The 23,012-nt window shown below is 43.5% G+C and overlaps 1 protein-coding gene across 1 annotated transcript in view; it reads left to right on the forward strand.

The window, feature by feature from the left end:
- Positions 1-10,975: 10,975 nt before the first annotated feature.
- Positions 10,976-23,012, forward strand: part of LOC135518608 (piezo-type mechanosensitive ion channel component 2-like) — a 328,980-nt gene continuing 316,943 nt past the window's right edge. The window contains 1 exon segment of the mRNA XM_064943769.1: positions 10,976-11,039. Coding sequence (XP_064799841.1) covers positions 10,976-11,039 — 64 coding nt within the window.

Genomic DNA, 23,012 nt, shown 5'->3' on the forward strand with positions numbered 1-23,012 from the left:
TAGAGTTACCAGCCTCATAAAAATTGAAGCCCAAATAAAATATTCACAGAGTTCAAGTAACAGACACATCTCAACATCAACTGTTCAGAGGAGACCACGTGAATCAGGCCTTATGGTCAAAACAGCCATAAGAAGAAGAGACATGCTTGGGCCAAGAAACACGAGCAATGGACATTATACCAGTGGAAATCTGTCCTTTGGTCTGATGAGTCCAAATTTGAGATGTTTGGTTCCAACCGTGTCTTTGTGAGACGCTGAGTGGGTGATGGTGGAGGATGATCTGGTGACATCAGTGATTTATTTGAATTTGGTAACCAGCATGGCTACCACAGCATTCTGAAGCCATCCCATGGTGGGAGGAGGACAATGACCCATCACACCTCCATCAGTGCTATTTGACCAAGAAGGGGGTGCTTTGCTGGTGACACTCAGTGATTTATTTAGAATTTAAGGCAGCCAAGAATGCCAAGAGTGTTCAAAGCTGTCATCAAGGCAAAGGGTGGCTACTTTGAAGAATCTGAAATCTAAATTATATTTTGATTTGTTTTACACTTTTTTGGTTACTGCCATGATTCCATATTGTGTTTTTCATAGTTTTGATGTCGTCACTATTATTCTACAAAGTAGAAAATTGTTTTAAAAAATAAAGGAAAACCCTTGAATGAGTAAGTGTGTCCAAACATTTGACTGGTGCTGTAGGTCTCCAGTAAAGTGATTTTACAAACAAAATGTGTTGTGTGATATTGTCTCAAATCAGATGTCGGCCTCCTTACAGTTTATGGATCATAGCACTGTTTTCAATGTTCCAAAACATATGCCTGATGCTAAGAGGGTTCTGTTCTGAGATCCAAACATGTTTTCAGCCTACAACCACAGAAGAGAAACACTGTAAATACCACTTAAACAGGCCGCAGTAGGACACACACACACACACACACACACACACACACACACACACACACACACACACACACACACACACACACACACACACACACACACACACACACACACACACACACACGCGTAAACACACGGACAGGAGTAGCATACAAGAGCCACTTAAATAGACGTTGCATGAAAAAGTACATCCTTATGGATATTGAACAACAAAACATGGTGTGGTTTTCACACGGAGTCATTGGTCTGCAGGAATGTGTTGTGGTGACGATTCTGTTTGGACCTCTTTCTGAAATTAAATACATGTTTTCTTTAACAAACAAAAAACACAAAACAAACATGTGGTAAATTGTGAATATTATATCCTAGCTGAATCCACCTGCTGAAACACCTGTCTTTACAAATCCATTCCCTCGGTTCTATGTATAGAATTTACCTGTGGTGCACAAAAAAAGCTTTTTAGGTGCATTACCTCAATCCTAATTCAGCTTTCTTTACAGTAAGGACATAGACACTGTACATTTCTCTCCACTTCACTTTTAAACAAATCAAAAGTTCTGTATATTATGTTGTTTAAAAATCTGAGAGACAACCCGAAATGATTTGTGTTGTTGAACCATATAAACACGGTGACCCATGGAGATGGAGCCCTACAGCCATCACATGCAAAAGACTAATCAGGTCAATGAATCCTGTACAGTTTTACAGGTAGACTAGTTCAGGTTACATTTCAACTCTAACATTAAGTCTCAATAGTACTTCTCTATAATGTCTTACTTTGATGTCTAGAACAGGAGGGCCAGAGAATGTTCCAGATATCCACCGTCTTTCTAGAACGTCCTGTACAGGCTACTAAAAACTGCTCCGTCCATTTGGTTCATGAACTTATCAATAACCTCCTTCACTCCCTCCCTCCATCCCTCCCTCCATCCCTCCCTCCCTCCCTCCCTTCCTCTCAAGGAATGGATGAATAATGTATCAAAGACAAGTGGACGATATCTATCCATCTATGTGAGGGACTGAAGTTTCTGAGGTTTGCTCTTTAGACTAGTATGGGAACAAATCGATGGACGACTTCTGTGTAGTATATATCGATTCGTTGGACAGAGGCCCTAAGGCACCGTGTTGCTTGCTGACTCTTTTTGCCGAACAACATCTTTTGGGGCCGTGTCCAAAAATGTTCAGCCTGGTCCCAGACCAGTTTATGTTGTCTTGCCAACTCCAATGGCCGTATACAGCAAAAACAGATCTAGGACCAGGCTAAACCTGGTAACCCCTAGTAACGCCCAGGCTAAACCTGATAACCCCTAGTAACGACCAGGCTAAACCTGATAACCCCTAGTAACGTCCAGGCTAAACCTGGTAACCCCTAGTAACGTCCAGGCTAAACCTGGTAACCCCTAGTAACGTCCAGGCTAAACCTGGTAACCCCTAGTAACGTCCAGGCTAAACCTGGTAACCCCTAGTAACGTCCAGGCTAAACCTGGTAACCCCTAGTAACGACCAGGCTAAACCTGGTAACCCCTAGTAACGTCCAGGCTAAACCTGGTAACCCCTAGTAACGTCCAGGCTAAACCTGGTAACCCCTAGTAAAGCCCAGGCTAAACCTGGTAACCCCTAGTAACGCCCAGGCTAAACCTGATAACCCCTAGTAACGTCCAGGCTAAACCTGGTAACCCCTAGTAACGTCCAGGCTAAACCTGGTAACCCCTAGTAACGTCCAGGCTAAACCTGGTAACCCCTAGTAACGTCCAGGCTAAACCTGGTAACCCCTAGTAACGTCCAGGCTAAACCTGGTAACCCCTAGTAACGTCCAGGCTAAACCTGGTAACCCCTAGTAATGCCCAGGCTAAACCTGGTAACCCCTAGTAACGTCCAGGCTAAACCTGGTAACCCCTAGTAACGTCCAGGCTAAACCTGGTAACCCCTAGTAACGCCCAGGCTAAACCTGGTAACCCCTAGTAACGTCCAGGCTAAACCTGGTAACCCCTAGTAACGTCCAGGCTAAACCTGGTAACCCCTAGTAACGTCCAGGCTAAACCTGGTAACCCCTAGTAACGCCCAGGCTAAACCTGGTAACCCCTAGTAACGTCCAGGCTAAACCTGGTAACCCCTAGTAACGTCCAGGCTAAACCTGGTAACCCCTAGTAACGTCCAGGCTAAACCTGGCAACCCCTAGTAACGTCCAGGCTAAACCTGGTAACCCCTAGTAACGTCCAGGCTAAACCTGGTAACCCCTAGTAATGTCCAGGCTAAACCTGGTAACGCCCAGGCTAAACCTGGTAACCCCAAGTAACATCCAGATTCTGCCCTGTCCACTGTGTGTGTTTGTGTGTCTGCTCTGTCTACTGTGTGTTTGTGTGTCTGCTCTGTCCACTGTGTGTGCGTGTGTGTTCTAGAAAAGCTCCAGATTCTGTCCTATAAAGAGATGTAAACTCCTGTTGTAATGCTCTTGGCTGTGAGGACAGCTTTTCAGTCTCAGAATACGTCAAGATGTTCACTTAGGATACATCCTAAACGGCACTCTTTTGCCTTTTTAGTGTACATGAGGCTCTGCTCAGATAGGTCCTGCTCAGATAGGTCCTGCTCAGATAGGTCCTGCTCAGATAGGTCCTGCTCAGATAGGCCCTGCTCAGATAGGTCCTGCTCAGATAGGTCCTGCTCAGATAGGTCCTGCTCAGATAGGTCCTGCTCAGATAGGTCCTGGTCAGAAAGGTTCTGGTCAGAAAGGTCCTGCTCAGATAGGTCCTGCTCAGATAGGCCCTGCTCAGATAGGCCCTGCTCAGATAGGTCCTGCTCAGATAGGCCCTGCTCAGATAGGTCCTGCTCAGATAGGTCCTGGTCAGAAAGGTTCTGGTCAGAAAGGTCCTGGTCAGTTAAATCCTGGTCAGTTAAATCCTGGTCAGTTAAATCCTACTCAGTTAAATCCTGGTAAGATAGGTCCTGGTCAGATAGGTCCTGGTCAGTTAGGTCTTCAGGACCTATCTGGAGAAAAAGTTCTCCCCAATTTAGTGGTATCCAATTGGGTAGTTACAGTCTTGTCCCATCGCTGCATCTCCCATACAGACTTGGGAGAGGCGATGGTCGTGCGTCCTCCAAAACACAACCCAGCCAAGCCGCACTGCTTCTTGACACAATGCCCCCTTAACCCGGACGCCAGCCACACCAATGTGTTGGAGGAAACACCTTACACCTGGTGACTGTGTCAGCATGCACTGCGCCCGGTCCGCCACAGGAGTTGCTAGTGCGTGATGGGACAAGAACATCCCTCCCCTAACCCGGACAATGCTGGGTCAATTGTGCACCAGCCTCTACTGGCGCGGCCGGCTGCAACAGAGCCTGGACTCGAACCAGGATCTCTAGTGGCACAATTAACACTGCGCCACTCAGGAGCCCCGGCATAAGTATTACATACCACTGAGTCAATACTTTGTAAAAGCACATTGGGGTTGTCTGAATCAGTTTTGCACATCTGGGTTTGGGGATGTTCTCCTAATTAACATGAATCAAATGTATATCAAAGTGCTGTACAGAAACCCAGCCTAAAACCCCAAACAGCAAGCAATGCAGGTGTAGAAGCACGGTGGCTAGGAAAACAACAACAAACAATGCAGGTGTAGAAGCACGGTGGCTAGGAAAACAACAACAAACAATGCAGGTGTAGAAGCACGGTGGCTAGGAAAACAACAACAAACAATGCAGGTGTAGAAGCACGGTGGCTAGGAAAACAACAACAAGCAATGCAGGTGTAGAAGCACGGTGGCTAGGAAAACAACAACAAACAATGCAGCTGTAGAAGCACGGTGACTAGGAAAACAACAACAAACAATGCAGGTGTAGAAGCACGGTGGCTAGGAAAAACTTCCTAAAAAGGCCAGAACCTAGGAAGAAACCTAGAGAGGAACCAGGCTATGAGGGGTGGCCAGTCCTCTTCTGGCTGTGCCGGGTGGAGATTACAACAGAACATGGCCAAGATGTTCAAATGTTCATAAATGACCAGCATAGTCAAATAATAATAATCACAGTAGTTGTCGAGGGTGCAACAAGTCAGCACCTCAGGAGTAAATGTCAGTTGGCTTTTCATAGCCTATCATTAATGAGTATCTCTACCGCTCCTGCTGTCTCTAGAGTGTTGAAAACAGCAGGTCTGGGACAGGTAGCACGTCCGGTGAACAGGTCAGAGTTCCATAGCCGCAGGCAGAACAGTTGAAACTGGAGCAGCAGCACGGCCAGGTGGACTGGGGACAGCAAGAAGTCATCATGCCAGGTAGTCCTGAGGCATGGTCCTAGGGCTCAGGTCCTCTGCGAGAGAGACAGAAAGAAAGAGATAAAGAGAAAATTAGATATAGCATACCTAAATTCACACAGGACACCGGATAAGACAAGTGTCTTTCAGATTTTCTCAACTTCTCTTAAATTAGATGGGGAGCGAAGGTGAACAGCAATCTTCAAGTCTTTCCACAGATTTTCAATGGGATTCAAGTCTGGGCTTCAATTCTGGGCCACTCAATGACTTTCACATTTTTGTTCTGCAGCCTTTCCAGCATTGCTTTGGATGTATGCTTGGGGTCATTGTCCTGTTGGAATGTAAATCTTCACCCCAGTCTAAGGTCATTTGCTCTCTGAAGCAGGTTCTCACCAAGGATTTGCCTGTATTTGGCTCCATTCATTGTTCCCTCTATCCCTTAGTCTCCCAGTCCTGGGATGCTGCCACCACCATGCTTCACGGTAGGAATAGTGTTTGAAGGGTGATGAGCTGTGCCTGGTTTCTCCAGCCATAGCGCTTTGCATTCGGGCCAAAGAGTAAAATGTTTGTCTCCACAGACCACAGAATATTTTACATGTCTTTGTGAAAACTCCAGGCGTGCTGTCTTGTGCCTTGTACTCAGGAGAGGCTTCCGTCTGGCCACTCTCCCATAAAGACCAGATTGGTGAAGTGCTGTAGAGACTGTTGTCCTTCTGGCAGGTCCTCCCATGTCAGCCAATGAACTCTGCAGTTCTGTCAGAGTGGTCATTGGGCTCTTGCTCGCCTCCCTGATCAAGGTGCTTCTCGCCTCCCTGATCAAGGTGCTTCTCGCCTCCCTGATCAAGGTGCTTCTCGCCTCCCTGATCAAGGTGCTTCTCGCCTCCCTGATCAAGGTGCTTCTCGCCTCCCTGATCAAGTGCTGCTCGCCTCCCTGATCATATATATATGACTCTATGACTCTATATGACTCTATATATGACTATGGACAGTTCCATGGACTTCATGGTATACACTGAGTGTACAAAACATTAGGAACACCTTGCTCATATTGAGTTATACCACCTTTTGCCCTCAGAACAGTTCAGAGCCTCAATTGGTCAGGGTATGGACTCAAATCAAATCTTATTGGTCACATACACGTGTTTAGCAGATGTTATTGTGGATGTAGCGAAATGCTGGTGTTCCCAGCTCCAACAGTACAGTAATATCTAACTAAATGCTTGTGTTCCCAGCTCCAACAGTGTAGTAATATCTAACTAAATGCTGGTGTTCCCAGCTCCAACAGTGCAGTAATATCTAAATAATGCTGGTGTTCCCAGCTCCAACAGTGCAGTAATATCTAACTAAATGCTGGTGTTCCCAGCTCCAACAGTGCAGTAATATCTAACTAAATGCTTGTGTTCCTAGCTCCAACAGTGCCTTAATATCTAACTAAATGCTTGTGTTCCCAGCTCCAACAGTACAGTAGTATCTAACTAAATGCTTGTGTTCCCAGCTCCAACAGTACAGTAGTATCTAACTAAATGCTTGTGTTCCCAGCTCCAACAGTGCAGTAATATCTAACAAAATGCTTGTGTTCCCAGCTCCAACACAGTAATATCTAACTAAATGCTTGTGTTCCCAGCTCCAACAGTACAGTAGTATCTAACTAAATGCTTGTGTTCCCAGCTCCAACAGTGCAGTAGTATCTAACTAAATGCTTGTGTTCCAACAGCTCCAACTAAATGCTTGTGTTGCAGTAATATCTAACTAAATGCTTGTGTTCCCAGCTCCAACAGTACAGTAATATCTAACAAAATGCTTGTGTTCCCAGCTCCAACAGTACAGTAATATCTAACTAAATGCTTGTGTTCCCAGCTCCAACAGTGCAGTAGTATCTAAATAAATGCTTGTGTTCCCAGCTCCAACAGTGCAGTAATATCTAACTAAATGCTTGTGTTCCCAGCTCCAACAGTGCAGTAATATCTAACTAAATGCTTGTGTTCCCAGCTCCAACAGTGCAGTAATATCTAACTAAATGCTTGTGTTCCCAGCTCCAACAGTACAGTAATATCTAACTAAATGCTTGTGTTCCCAGCTCCAACACAGTAATATCTAACTAAATGCTTGTGCAGCTCCAACACAGTAATATCTAACTAAATGCTTGTGTTCCCAGCTACAGTAATATCTAACTAAATGCTTGTGTTCCCAGCTCCAACAGTGCAGTAATATCTAACTAAATGCTTGTGTTCCCAGCTCCAACAGTACAGTAATATCTAACTAAATGCTTGTGTTCCCAGCTCCAACAGTGCAGTAATATCTAACTAAATGCTTGTGTTCCCAGCTCCAACAGTACAGTAATATCTAACTAAATGCTTGTGTTCCCAGCTCCAACAGTACAGTAATATCTAACTAAATGCGTGTGGATATAATATGTAGTATATCTGAAGAATATGATAGAATAGTATATCTACAGAAATAGTTGAATAGGATGGACTTGACTAGAATACAGTCTATATATATATATATATATGGAATGAGTATGTAAACATTATTAAAGTGACCAGTGTTCCATTATTAAAGTGACCAGGGATTCTATGTATATAGGGCAGCAGCCTCTAAGGTGCAGGGTTGAGTAACCGTGTGGTGGTTGACTAAGTTCAAGGCAGGGTACTGGATGGAGCCCGGCTACTGATGGCTATTTAATAACAGTCTGAAGGCCTTAAGATAGAAGCTGTTTTTTCAGACTCTCGGGTTCCAGATTTGATGCACCTGTACTGACCTCGCCTTCTGGATGATGACGGCCTGAACAAGACGTGGCTCCGGTGGTTGTTGTCCTTGATGATCTCTTTGGCCTTCCTGTGACACAGGGTGTTCTAGGTGTCCTGGAGGGCAGACAATGTGCCCCTGTTGATGACTTGGGCAGACCGCACCACCCTCTGGATAGCCCTGCGGTTATGGACGGTGCAGTTGCCGTACCAGGCGGTGCATACAACCTGACAGGATGCTCTCAATTGTGCATCTGTAACAGTTTTTGAGGGTCTTAGGGTGCCAAGCCGAAATATTGGAATTTCTGTTGGGAGTGAAGGGTGTGAAAGGAATGAAAGGGGGTAAAGGGAGTGAAAGGGGGTGAAGGGGGTGAAAAAAAGGTTGCAGTTCTTTACTCAAACCAGTGTAACCTACTACCATACCCCGTTCAAAAGGCGCTTAAATATTGTCTTGTCCCTTCACCCTCCGAATGGCCACATACACAATCCACATTGGCTTGGATTTAACAAGTGACATCAATAAGGGATCATAGCTTCACCTGGATTCACCTGGTCAGTCTGTGTCATAGAAACATAGAACATGTTTTGTACACGCAGTGAAGCTTCGGCTCAGATGTACTGACAGCTGTGGGACCTTATTTGAACATGTCATAGCAATTAGTGTGTGAATACATTTTCAATACATTTGCAAACATTTCTAAAAACACGTTTGCACATTGTCTTTATGGGGTATTGTCTGTAGATGGGTTTTAATCCATTTTAAATTCAGAACTGTAACACAACAACACGTAGAATACGTCAAAGGGTATGAATACTTTCTGAAGGCACTGTAAGTGCTTTCTATTTCGTATACGTAGAGTTGTAGCATCATGAGGTTCTCATTTTGATACTTTTTTGGTACCTTTTAAAGAGCACAGATGGCCTCCTATCATTCCGAGTTGCTTCCTCACCCATGACTATTCCAGGGAAAATTCCTTGTTCTGATGTATAATTTTTTTTTGTCCATTCTAGTGATTATATTTCAATGGCTTTCAAGGGTGATGATTCGTTTGCTCTTAGCGATGACCTAATGCACTAGCTGTACTTTGGAGGAAACATTATGGATCATTTCCTCGTCAATAAAGATGATTAATACATATTGATGAATGCAACCAATTCATAATTGATCTGTTTTTTTGTTTGTTTTTGTATATATATTTATTTTTTTAACAACGTTTGCATTAATGTTGCATTAGAGTTATACCTTGGCAGTGGGATGGATACAAAATGGCAGACGAGTAAATAAAAGATCAGGACTCCATATTAATTCTACGCTCGTAAATTCTCTTGACCTTTTAAAGCCATTTAATGCATTTTCTCTCCACACTATATTATTTTGAGCCAGGAATCAATTAAGAGTTTTGAAGGCACTGTGTGTCCTTTAGGCAGTATATACACCAAAGTCAGGATGCATACAATGTCGCCATGGAGACATTCTAGGACCTTCTTTTAATAGATTCAAGGAAAAAAACAGGACGGAGCAAATTTTTATGTTTGAATAATCTATCGTTTTGGAACCATTATGTGGACGCACAGGTTGAAGCACCAACAGTTGGATTACTTTATTTTTTATTTTTATAAAGGAAAAAATATATATACAGTACATGTCGTGGTGGTCTGTAGTTGAGATGATTTAAAAGTTGTTGTTTTTTGCCACAACACACAGTTTAACACTAACCACGTTTCTATCCACAGTTTTATGTGAGTAAAGTCCCACTATAAAAAAAACAAAAAAAAACTAAGACAGCTATGATGGAAACAGGAAGTTTCAGTACAATTTTATAAATGCCAACAGATAATTCGTTTGTTTGACATGGTGGGATCTGTTTTGTGTCAGTAAAATGTATCATGCGAGAAATTGGCGGTGAAAACGCATTTATGCGCAAATATTTAAATAAATAACCGTCATATTGAAGTAAACTTGTAGTCAAGTGATGATAAGGTGTGTGGTCCTCCCGTTATGACTTGGGAAACCATGCAGTTTACTAAACTACAGAAGCTTGGTTTCCATCAAATTAGCGACAGATTATCTCGCGAATATTCTAACATCTGCATAAAAACAATACGCGCATTTTTCCAAACAAGAGATGTGTTTCCATCAAAATTGACTTGTTGCAGATAAAACGGCTGTGCGTGATGACATAGTGCCCATAATATTACTTTTGCAGTTAAATTCCCATGTACGCTACGGAATAAAAAAACAATAAGTGAAATTGGTTTCCATGGCATTTTCTACTCAACTGGTGGTTCAATGGAAAGTACTCCGTTTCTTTTTGTGATAGGGGTAGCCCACCATGGCTTGGCGCTGTTTACAGTCATTACGAGGGGAAGTGTCCCATCCCTCTGCCTAATTAACAAGGGACAAACCACTTACTCAGAGAAGCCTTCTGAGTGGCTGAAACCCCTGTCAATCATATGGTGGTCCTGCGGAGTTCCATTGAGGAACCAGAGTCAACCCAGAAGTCGGAAAGTTACATTTCACCAATGCGTCAAAATCTGGGACCGGTCAACTGAAGAGTGAACTATAGTCATAACTTCATCAACTAGAGTTACGTTATAACGTTACCGTTTTCCACGACGGTTGTGATTTCTATGGTACTTCATTCTCTCCTTAAAAAGGATTCATTTTCCCGTAAAAGGTCGGCTTCACAGGACCGGATAACTTGCCCGCGGTTTGGCGTTATTCATCTGTAGCTCACGCAGAACCCGTTTCTCGCACGCACCTGAAGCTGAGGACCGTTATGGAGTGTTTTTACAAGCTCAACATGTCTTGAAAATGTAAAATGTTCTTTTTCAACAGCTTGAACAATTTCAAATACATGTTTTTATAAACAAAACAAGTGAAATTGCTGATGGTCAAGGTACAATTTCTCATTTTGGAATTATAGTTCGACAGGTTGCCAAGAAGAAAACTGATGCTGATTTTACTGGGATTAGAAAGAGAGCAGGATTTTACTTTACCGGAACGGATGTCAGACACCCACCGAGCGTGAGACCATCCTCTCCCCGTTTACCTGGTGGAAAGACTGGCTACCCTAAAGCGATGGCGTCCGAGGTGGTCTGCGGGCTGATCTTCAGATTGCTTCTTCCAATATGTTTAGCAACAGGTATGTTTTACACATGAAAAGCTACGGCATCTCTTTGCGCATGAAAAATATACCGCATCTCTTGTGCACTGAATATGCCATCCAAATAGACATGAACATAGTCGGGGGGGGGGGGGGGGGGGGGGGGGACGTCACAGCCATGGCAGATGACAGACTACAATAATACAATAATAATGTATATTAGCCCAATAAAAATAGTTATTATACTTTTATAAAGGAATTAAAATATCTTAAACATTCACACTACTCAGGCTAATCAGACGCCTGAGTAGTGTGTTGGGACTCTTGTTTTGCCACTAGTATCCAGTTCTCTGTGATTGTACTAACCATGTATTTTACTGAAATCTATTTATTAATGGAAAAAGCCTAAAATGTGCCCATATTATTTCACACTGGCTGATTGCGCTTCTCACGACCTTTCAGTCGTATTCCAAACCCTTTCTGCTCCAAGTTAATATCTGAAATAGCTTGGTTTGTTGATTAGCTGGTCAACAAAATGTGTCTTATTCCATAAAGCGTGTCTCTTCCCATTCACTTCCCATTCACTTCCTGTTTGTTACAGTCGCATTGCCTTTTTAGCTGGTCAAGCTTCTGAAAAAAAGTAATGCCTTTCTCTTTGGTGGTATTTAAAGTAGGCAACCAAAATGGGTTATAGCCGATTTATTACCCATTTGGTATTGGGTTATAGCCGATTTATTACCTATTTGGTATTGGGTTATAGCCGATTTGTTACCTATTTGGTATTGGGTTATAGCCGATTTATTACCTATTTGGTATTGGGTTATAGCCGATTTATTACCCATTTGGTATTGGGTTATAGCCGATTTATTACCTATTTGGTATTGGGTTATAGCCGATTTATTACCTATTTGGTATTGGGTTATAGCCGATTTATTACCCATTTGGTATTGGGTTATAGCCGATTTATTACCTATTTGGTATTGGGTTATAGCCGATTTATTACCCATTTGGTATTGGGTTATAGCCGATTTATTACCTATTTGGTATTGGGTTATAGCCGATTTATTACCTATTTGGTATTGGGTTATAGCCGATTTATTACCCATTTGGTATTGGGTTATAGCCGATTTATTACCCATTTGGTATTGGGTTATAGCCGATTTATTGCCATGTTTTTGCTTAAAAACATCTTCATGGTGAAATGCAGATTAGAAGTCACAGCCAATACAAAGACATCGTTCAGTTTCAAACACTTGAAGTAGAAACATGGATTATTGTATTAGTTTATCACAAGTATAAATTGTTTTCACACGTATGTCAAGTGATATGCAATGCCATTCTTCAGCATTGCCCAGGGTGCTATGTGGGTACACAGGTGAACCAGCAACCTGAAAGTTGTCTGGTCCAAGTCCCCGAGGCAAAAGACGATTTTCCATTCCAACCAAATGGACAATAACATATCTATCCTATTCTATATTCCATTTCCTGTAAATACATTTGGCCCGCAGCTGAAGGTTGAACTGGCACCAGTGAATGTACTGTACACATTCATCTTAACACAACAGCTTTGTCTACTTATTATTGCATTGTCAAAACAGAGCTGGTCCTATTCACACCTTTTATACAGCTTCCAGTGACTCAGGTTTGCTGTTTGTGTGTTGCATTGTAGGTTGGCCAAGACTGCTGTGTGCGTGTGTGTGTGTGTGTGTGTGTGTGTGTATTGTACTGTACAGCAATAGTCTATTATGTGGTAGGCCACAATGGAAAACGATTAAGACATAACCACGAACAACTGTCCACTAGCACAAAGTCTGTCTGTGTCCGTATAGGACCACAACCAACCGCTCTTCTGGCTATAACAGCACTGACACGCCAACCAGACCAGGGGCTTTCTATAGACCAGCTCCATCAGTAGAGATGACTGTTCCAAACGGCACCCTATCCCCTATGTAGTGCACTACTCTTGACCAGAACCCTATGGAGATGACTGTTCCAAACGGCACCCTATCCCCTATGCAAGTGCACTACTCTTGACCAGAACCCTATGGAGATGAGTGTTCCAAAGTGCACCCTATCCCCTATGTAGTGCACTACTCTTGACCAGAACCCTATGGAGATGTGTGTTTCCAAACTGCACCCTATCCCCTATGCAAGTCCACTACTCTTGACCAGAACCCTATGGAGATGTGTGTTTCCAAACTGCACCCTATCCCCTATGCAAATGCACTACTCTTGACCAAAGCCCTATGGATATAGGGCACCATTTTGGGATGCAGTTTTGGGATGCAGCCTGAGGACGATAATGCACCTCTTGACAGGCTCAGTTGAAACCCCCCCCCCCCCCGTCTGTCTCTTCCAGAGGCCACGGCGAGGCCACGGCTTGTCTCTGTTAATTGGTGGAAAGTCGTTTTAACAGGATAAATTAATAATGTGGTTGTAGAGGGATGAGAAGTACTGCCTTTCCTGTTATCGTAAACGTACCTTTAATATTTGATGTTTATTCACAAAGTGCCAATGATCAGGAGCCAATCCCAGGAACAGGGACGACTCACAGTAACTGGAAAACTGATAGAGAAGAGACAAAGCAAAGACAACGGGGTAGCTAATGGAAACATCAACGTGGGGTGTTGGTGTGTGTTGTAATGTGAAGAGATGTTTTAGCCGGTAAAAAAGGGGATTTCCTGAGAATGAGATTTATGTCAATGAAGCTGAATACAATACAGCTTGTGATACTCCCTGGTGTTACAGCAGTATAGAGATACTCCCTGGTGTTACAGCAGTATAGTGATACTCCCTGGTGTTACAGCAGTATAGAGATACTCCCTGGTGTTACAGCAGTATAGAGATACTCCCTGGTGTTACAGCAGTATAGAGATACTCCCTGGTGTTACAGCAGTATAGTGATACTCCCTGGTGTTACAGCAGTATAGAGATACTCCCTGGTGTTACAGCAGTATAGAGATACTCCCTGGTGTTACAGCAGTATAGAGATACTCCCTGGTGTTACAGCAGTCTAGAGTTACTCCCTGGTGTTACAGCAGTATAGTGATACTCCCTGGTGTTACAGCAGTATAGAGATACTCCCTGGTGTTACAGCAGTATAGAGATACTCCCTGGTGTTACAGCAGTCTAGAGTTACTCCCTGGTGTTACAACAGTATAGAGAAACTCCCTGGTGTTACAGCAGTATAGAGATACTCCCAGGTGTTACAACAGTATAGAGTTACTCCCTGGTGTTACAGCAGTATAGAGATACTCCCTGGTGTTACAGCAGTATAGAGATACTCCCTGGTGTTACAGCAGTATACAGATACTCCCTGGTGTTACAGCAGTATAGAGATACTCCCTGGTGTTACAGCAGTATACAGATACTCTCTGGTGTTACAGCAGTATAGAGATACTCCCTGGTGTTCCTCTGGTGTTACAGCAGTATAGAGATACTCCCTGGTGTTACAGCAGTCTAGAGATACTCCCTGGTGTTACAGCAGTATAGAGATACTCCCTGGTGTTACAGCAGTATAGAGATACTGCCTGGTGTTACAGCAGTATAGAGATACTCCCTGGTGTTACAGCAGTATAGTGATACTCCCTGGTGTTACAGCAGTATAGAGATACTCCCTGGTGTTACAGCAGTATAGTGATACTCCCTGGTGTTACAGCAGTATAGAGATACTCCCTGGTGTTACAGCAGTATAGAGATACTCCCTGGTGTTACAGCAGTATAGAGATACTCCCTGGTGTTACAGCAGTATAGTGATACTCCCTGGTGTTACAGCAGTATAGAGATACTCCCTGGTGTTACAGCAGTATAGAGATACTCCTGGTGTTACAGCAGTATAGAGATACTCCCTGGTGTTACAGCAGTATAGAGTTACTCCCTGGTGTTACAGCAGTATAGTGATACTCCCTGGTGTTACAGCAGTATAGAGATACTCCTGGTGTTACAGCAGTATAGAGATACTCCCTGGTGTTACAGCAGTCTAGAGTTACTCCCTGGTGTTACAACAGTATAGAGTTACTCCCTGGTGTTACAGCAGTATAGAGATACTCCCAGGTGTTACAACAGTATAGAGTTACTCCCTGGTGTTACAGCAGTATAGAGATACTCCCTGGTGTTACAGCAGTATAGAGATACTCCCTGGTGTTACAGCAGTATACAGATACTCCCTGGTGTTACAGCAGTATAGAGATACTCCCTGGTGTTACAGCAGTATACAGATACTCTCTGGTGTTACAGCAGTATAGAGATACTCCCTGGTGTTCCTCTGGTGTTACAGCAGTATAGAGATACTCCCTGGTGTTACAGCAGTCTAGAGATACTCCCTGGTGTTACAGCAGTATAGAGATACTCCCAGGTGTTACAACAGTATAGAGATACTGCCTGGTGTTACAGCAGTATAGAGATACTCCCTGGTGTTACAGCAGTATAGAGATACTCCCTGGTGTTACAGCAGTATAGAGATACTCCCTGGTGTTACAACAGTATAGAGATACTCCCTGGTGTTACAACAGTATAGAGATACTCCCTGGTGTTACAGCGGTATAGAGATACTCCTGGTGTTACAGCAGTATAGAGATACTCCCTGGTGTTACAGCAGTTACAACAGTATAGAGATACTCCCTGGTGTTACAACAGTATAGAGATACTCCCTGGTGTTACAGCAGTATAGTGATACTCCCTGGTGTTACAACAGTATAGAGATAATCCCTGGTGTTACAACAGTATAGAGATACTCCCTGGTGTTACAGCAGTATAGTGATACTCCCTGGTGTTACAGCAGTATAGAGATACTCCCTGGTGTTACAGCAGTATAGAGATACTCCCTGGTGTTACAACAGTATAGTGATACTCCCTGGTGTTACAGCAGTATAGTGATACTCCCAGGTGTTACAGCAGTATAGTGATACTCCCTGGTGTTACAACAGTATAGAGATACTCCCTGGTGTTACAGCAGTATAGAGATACTCCCTGGTGTTACAGCAGTATACAGATACTCCCTGGTGTTACAGCAGTATAGAGATACTCCCTGGTGTTACAGCAGTATACAGATACTCTCTGGTGTTACAGCAGTATAGAGATACTCCCTGGTGTTCCTCTGGTGTTACAGCAGTATAGAGATACTCCCTGGTGTTACAGCAGTATAGAGATACTCCCTGGTGTTACAGCAGTATAGAGATACTCCCTGGTGTTACAGCAGTATAGAGATACTGCCTGGTGTTACAGCAGTATAGAGATACTCCCTGGTGTTACAGCAGTCTAGAGATACTCCCTGGTGTTACAACAGTATAGAGATACTCCCTGGTGTTACAACAGTATAGAGATACTCCCTGGTGTTACAACAGTATAGAGATACTCTCTGGTGTTACAGCGGTATAGAGATACTCCCTGGTGTTACAGCAGTATAGAGATACTCCCTGGTGTTACAGCAGTATAGAGATACACCCTGGTGTTACAACAGTATAGAGATACTCCCTGGTGTTACAGCAGTATAGTGATACTCCCTGGTGTTACAACAGTATAGAGATAATCCCTGGTGTTACAACAGTATAGAGATACTCCCTGGTGTTACAGCAGTATAGTGATACTCCCTGGTGTTACAGCAGTATAGAGATACTCCCTGGTGTTACAGCAGTATAGAGATACTCCCTGGTGTTACAACAGTATAGTGATACTCCCTGGTGTTACAGCAGTATAGTGATACTCCCAGGTGTTACAGCAGTATAGTGATACTCCCTGGTGTTACAACAGTATAGAGATACTCCCTGGTGTTACAGCAGTATAGAGATACTCCCTGGTGTTACAACAGTATAGTGATACTCCCTGGTGTTACAGCAGTATAGAGATACTCCCTGGTGTTACAGCAGTATAGAGATACTCCCTGGTGTTACAGCAGTATAGAGATACTCCCTGGTGTTACAGCAGTATAGAGATACTCCCTGGTGTTACAACAGTATAGAGATACTCCCTGGTGTTCCAGCAGTCTAGTGATACTCCCTGGTGTTACAGCAGTATAGAGATACTCCCTGGTGTTACAACAGTATAGAGATACTCCCTGGTGTTACAGCAGTATAGAGATACTCCCTGGTGTTACAGCAGTATAGAGATACCCTGGTGTTACAACAGTATGTTACAGCAGTATAGAGAGATACAGCAGTATAGAGATACCCTGGTGTTACAGCAGTATAGAGATACTCCCTGGTGTTACAGCAGTATAGAGATACTCCCTGGTGTTACAGCAGTATAGAGATACTCCCTGGTGTTACAGCAGTATAGAGATACTCCCTGGTGTTACAGCAGTATAGAGATACTCCCTGGTGTTACAACAGTATAGAGATACTCCCTGGTGTTACAGCAGTATAGAGATACTCCCTGGTGTTACAGCAGTATAGAGATACTCCCTGGTGTTACAGCAGTATAGAGATACTCCCTGGTGTTACAGCAGTATAGAGATACTCCCTGGTGTTACAGCAGTATAGAGATACTCCCTGGTGTTACAGCAGTATAGAGATACTCCCTGGTGTTACAGCAGTATAGAGATACTCCCTGGTGTTACAGCAGTATAGAGATACTCCCTGGTGTTACAGCAGTATAGAGATACTCCCTGGTGTTCCCTGGTGTTACAGCAGTATAGAGATACTCCCTGGTGTTACAGCAGTATAGAGATACTCCTGGTGTTACAGCAGTATAGAGATACTCCCTGGTGTTACAGCAGTATAGAGATACTCCCTGGTGTTACAACAGTATAGAGATACTCCTGGTGTTCAGTATAGAGATACTCTGGTGTTACAGCAGTATAGAGATACTCCTGGTGTTACAGCAGTCTAGAGATACTCCCTGGTGTTACAGCAGTATAGAGATACTCCCTGGTGTTACAGCAGTATAGAGATACTCCCTGGTGTTACAGCAGTATAGAGATACTCCCTGGTGTTACAGCAGTATAGAGATACTCCCTGGTGTTACAGCAGTATAGAGATACTCCCTGGTGTTACAGTATAGAGATACCCTGGTGTTACAGCAGTATAGAGATACTCCTGGTGTTACAACAGTATAGAGATACTGGTGTTACAACAGTATAGAGATACCTGGTGTTACAGCAGTATAGAGATACTCCCTGGTGTTACAGCAGTATATAGTATAGAGATACTCCCTGGTGTTACAGCAGTATAGAGATACTCCCTGGTGTTACAGCAGTATAGAGATACTCCTGGTGTTACAGCAGTATAGAGATACTCCTGGTGTTACAGCAGTATAGAGATACTCCCTGGTGTTACAGCAGTATAGAGATACTCCCTGGTGTTACAGCAGTATAGAGATACTCCTGGTGTTACAGCAGTATAGAGATACTCCCTGGTGTTACAGCAGTATAGAGATACTCCCTGGTGTTACAGCAGTATAGAGATACTCCCTGGTGTTACAGCAGTATAGAGATACTCCCTGGTGTTACAGTACAGTATAGAGATACTCCCTGGTGTTACAGCAGTATAGAGATACTCCCTGGTGTTACAGCAGTATAGAGATACTCCCTGGTGTTACAACAGTATAGAGATACTCCCTGGTGTTACAGCAGTCTAGAGATACTCCCGGGTGTTACAGCAGTATAGAGATACTCCCTGGTGTTACAGCAGTATAGAGATACTCCCTGGTGTTACAACAGTATAGAGATACTCCCTGGTGTTCCTCTGGTGTTACAGCAGTATAGAGATACTCCCTGGTGTTACAGCAGTATAGAGATACTCCCTGGTGTTACAGCAGTATAGAGATACTCCCTGGTGTTACAGCAGTATAGAGATACTCCCTGGTGTTACAGCAGTATAGAGATACTCCCTGGTGTTACAGCAGTATGGAGATACTCCCTGGTGTTACAACAGTATAGAGATACTCCCTGGTGTTACAACAGTATAGAGATACTCCCTGGTGTTACAACAGTATAGAGATACTCCCTGGTGTTACAGCAGTATAGAGATACTCCCTGGTGTTACAGCAGTATAGAGATACTCCCTGGTGTTACAGCAGTATAGAGATACTCCCTGGTGTTACAGCAGTATAGAGATACTCCCTGGTGTTACAACAGTATAGAGATAATCCCTGGTGTTACAACAGTATAGAGATACTCCCTGGTGTTACAGCAGTATAGAGATACTCCTGGTGTTACAGCAGTATAGAGATACCCCTGGTGTTACAACAGTATAGAGATACTCCTGGTGTTACAACAGTATACTCCCTGGTGTGATACTCCCTGGTGTTACAACAGTATAGAGATACTCCTGGTGTTACAGCAGTATAGAGATACTCCCTGGTGTTACAGCAGTATAGAGATACTCCCTGGTGTTACAACAGTATAGTGATACTCCCTGGTGTTCCTCTGGTGTTACAGCAGTATAGAGATACTCCCTGGTTTTACAACAGTATAGAGATACTCCCTGGTGTTACAGCAGTATAGAGATACTCCCTGGTGTTACAACAGTATAGAGATACTCCTGGTGTTACAGCAGTATAGTGATACTCCCTGGTGTTACAGCAGTATAGAGATACTCCCTGGTGTTACAGCAGTATAGAGATACTCCCTGGTGTTACAGCAGTATAGAGATACTCCCTGGTGTTACAACAGTATAGAGATACTCCCTGGTGTTACAGCAGTATAGAGATACTCCCTGGTGTTACAACAGTATAGAGATACTCCCTGGTGTTACAACAGTATAGAGATACTCCCTGGTGTTACAACAGTATAGAGATACTCCCTGGTGTTACAACAGTATAGAGATACTCCCTGGTGTTACAGCAGTATAGAGATACTCCCTGGTGTTACAACAGTATAGTGATACTCCCTGGTGTTACAACAGTATAGAGATACTCCCTGGTGTTACAAGCAGTATAGAGATACTCCCTGGTGTTACAGCAGTATAGAGATACTCCCTGGTGTTACAGCAGTATAGTGATACTCCTGGTGTTACAAGCAGTATAGAGATACTCCCTGGTGTTACAGCAGTATAGTGATACTCCCTGGTGTTACAGCAGTATAGAGATACTCCTGGTGTTACCCAGTATAGAGATACTCCCTGGTGTTACAGCAGTATAGAGATACTCCCTGGTGTTACAGCAGTATAGAGATTCTCCCTGGTGTTACAGCAGTATAGAGATACTCCTGGTGTTACAGCAGTATAGAGATACTCCCTGGTGTTACAACAGTATAGTGATACTCCCTGGTGTTCCTCTGGTGTTACAACAGTATAGAGATACTCCCTGGTGTTACAGCAGTATAGAGATACTCCTGGTGTTACAGCAGTATAGAGATACTCCTGGTGTTACAGCAGTATAGAGATACTCCCTGGTGTTACAGCAGTATAGAGATACTCCCTGGTGTTACAGCAGTATAGAGATACTCCCTGGTGTTACAACAGTATAGAGATACTCCCTGGTGTTACAACAGTATAGAGATACTCCCTGGTGTTACATAGTGATACTCCCTGGTGTTACAGCAGTATAGAGATACTCCCTGGTGTTACAGCAGTATAGAGATACTCCTGGTGTTACAGCAGTATAGAGATACTCCCTGGTGTTACAGCAGTATAGAGATACCCCTGGTGTTACAACAGTATAGAGATACTCCCTGGTGTTACAACAGTATAGAGATACTCCTGGTGTTACAGCAGTATAGAGATACTCCTGGTGTTACAGCAGTATAGAGATACCCCCTTGTGTTACAACAGTATAGAGATACTCCCTGGTGTTACAACAGTATAGTGATACTCCCTGGTGTTACAACAGTATAGAGATACTCCTGGTGTTACAGCAGTATAGAGATACTCCCTGGTGTTACAGCAGTATAGAGATACTCCCTGGTGTTACAACAGTATAGAGATACTCCCTGGTGTTACAGCAGTATAGAGATACTCCCTGGTGTTACAGCAGTATAGAGATACTCCCTGGTGTTACAGCAGTATAGAGATACACCCTGGTGTTACAACAGTATAGAGATACTCCCTGGTGTTACAACAGTATAGTGATACTCCCTGGTGTTACAACAGTATAGAGATACTCCCTGGTGTTCCTCTGGTGTTACAGCAGTATAGAGATACTCCCTGGTGTTACAGCAGTCTAGAGATACTCCCTGGTGTTACAGCAGTATAGAGATACTCCCTGGTGTTACAGCAGTATAGAGATACTGCCTGGTGTTACAGCAGTATAGAGATACTCCTGGTGTTACAGCAGTATAGAGATACTCCTGGTGTTACAACAGTATAGAGATACTCCCTGGTGTTACAACAGTATAGAGATACTCCCTGGTGTTACAACAGTATAGTGATACTCCCTGGTGTTACAGCAGTATAGAGATACTCCTGGTGTTACAGCAGTATAGAGATACTCCCTGGTGTTACAGCAGTATAGAGATACTCCCTGGTGTTACAACAGTATAGTGATACTCCCTGGTGTTCCTCTGGTGTTACAACAGTATAGAGATACTCCCTGGTGTTACAGTAGTATAGAGGTACTCCCTGGTGTTACAACAGTATAGAGATACTCCCTGGTGTTACAACAGTATAGAGATACTCCCAGGTGTTACAGCAGTATAGAGATACTCCCAGGTGTTACAGCAGTATAGAGATACTCCCTGGTGTTACAACAGTATAGAGATACTCCCTGGTGTTACAGCAGTATAGAGATACTCCCTGGTGTTACAGCAGTATAGAGATACTCCCTGGTGTTACAGCAGTATAGAGATACTCCCTGGTGTTACAGCAGTATAGAGATACTCCCTGGTGTTACAACAGTATAGAGATACTCCCTGGTGTTACAACAGTATAGAGATACTCCTGGTGTTACAGCAGTATAGAGATACTCCCTGGTGTTACAGCAGTATAGAGATACTCCCTGGTGTTACAACAGTATAGAGATACTCCCTGGTGTTACAGCAGTATAGAGATACTCCCTGGTGTTACAGCAGTATAGAGATACTCCCTGGTGTTACAACAGTATAGAGATACTCCCTGGTGTTACAACAGTATAGAGATACTCCCTGGTGTTACAACAGTATAGAGATACTCCCTGGTGTTACAGCGGTATAGAGATACTCCCTGGTGTTACAGCAGTATAGAGATACTCCTGGTGTTACAACAGTATAGAGATACTCCCTGGTGTTACAACAGTATAGAGATACTCCCTGGTGTTACAACAGTATAGAGATACTCCCTGGTGTTACAGCAGTATAGAGATACTCCCTGGTGTTACAGCAGTATAGAGATACTCCCTGGTGTTACAACAGTATAGAGATACTCCCTGGTGTTACAACAGTATAGAGATACTCCTGGTGTTACAGCAGTATAGAGATACTCCCTGGTGTTACAACAGTATAGAGATACTCCCTGGTGTTACAACAGTATAGAGATACTCCTGGTGTTACAACAGTATAGTGATACTCCCTGGTGTTCCTCTGGTGTTACAGCAGTATAGTGATACTCCCTGGTGTTACACCAGTATGTTCCCTGGTGTTACAGCAGTATAGAGATACTCCTGGTGTTACAACAGTATAGTGATACCTGGTGTTCCTCTGGTGTTACAGCAGTATAGAGATACTCCCTGGTGTTACAACAGTATAGAGTTACTCCCTGGTGTTACAGCAGTATAGAGATACTCCCTGGTGTTACAGCAGTATAGAGATACTCCCTGGTGTTACAACAGTATAGAGATACTCCCTGGTGTTACAGCAGTATAGAGATACTCCCTGGTGTTACAGCAGTATAGAGATACTCCTGGTGTTACAGCAGTATAGAGATACTCCCTGGTGTTACAACAGTATAGAGATACTCCTGGTGTTACAGCAGTATAGAGATACTCCCTGGTGTTACAGCAGTCTAGAGTTACTCCCTGGTGTTACAGCAGTATAGAGATACTCCCTGGTGTTACAACAGTATAGAGATACTCCCTGGTGTTACAGCAGTATAGAGATACTCCCTGGTGTTACAGCAGTATAGAGATACTCCTGGTGTTACAGCAGTATAGAGATACTCCCTGGTG

The sequence above is a fragment of the Oncorhynchus masou genome, chromosome 3 (assembly GCF_036934945.1).
Source record: "Oncorhynchus masou masou isolate Uvic2021 chromosome 3, UVic_Omas_1.1, whole genome shotgun sequence".
Classification (NCBI taxonomy): Eukaryota; Metazoa; Chordata; class Actinopteri; order Salmoniformes; family Salmonidae; genus Oncorhynchus; species Oncorhynchus masou.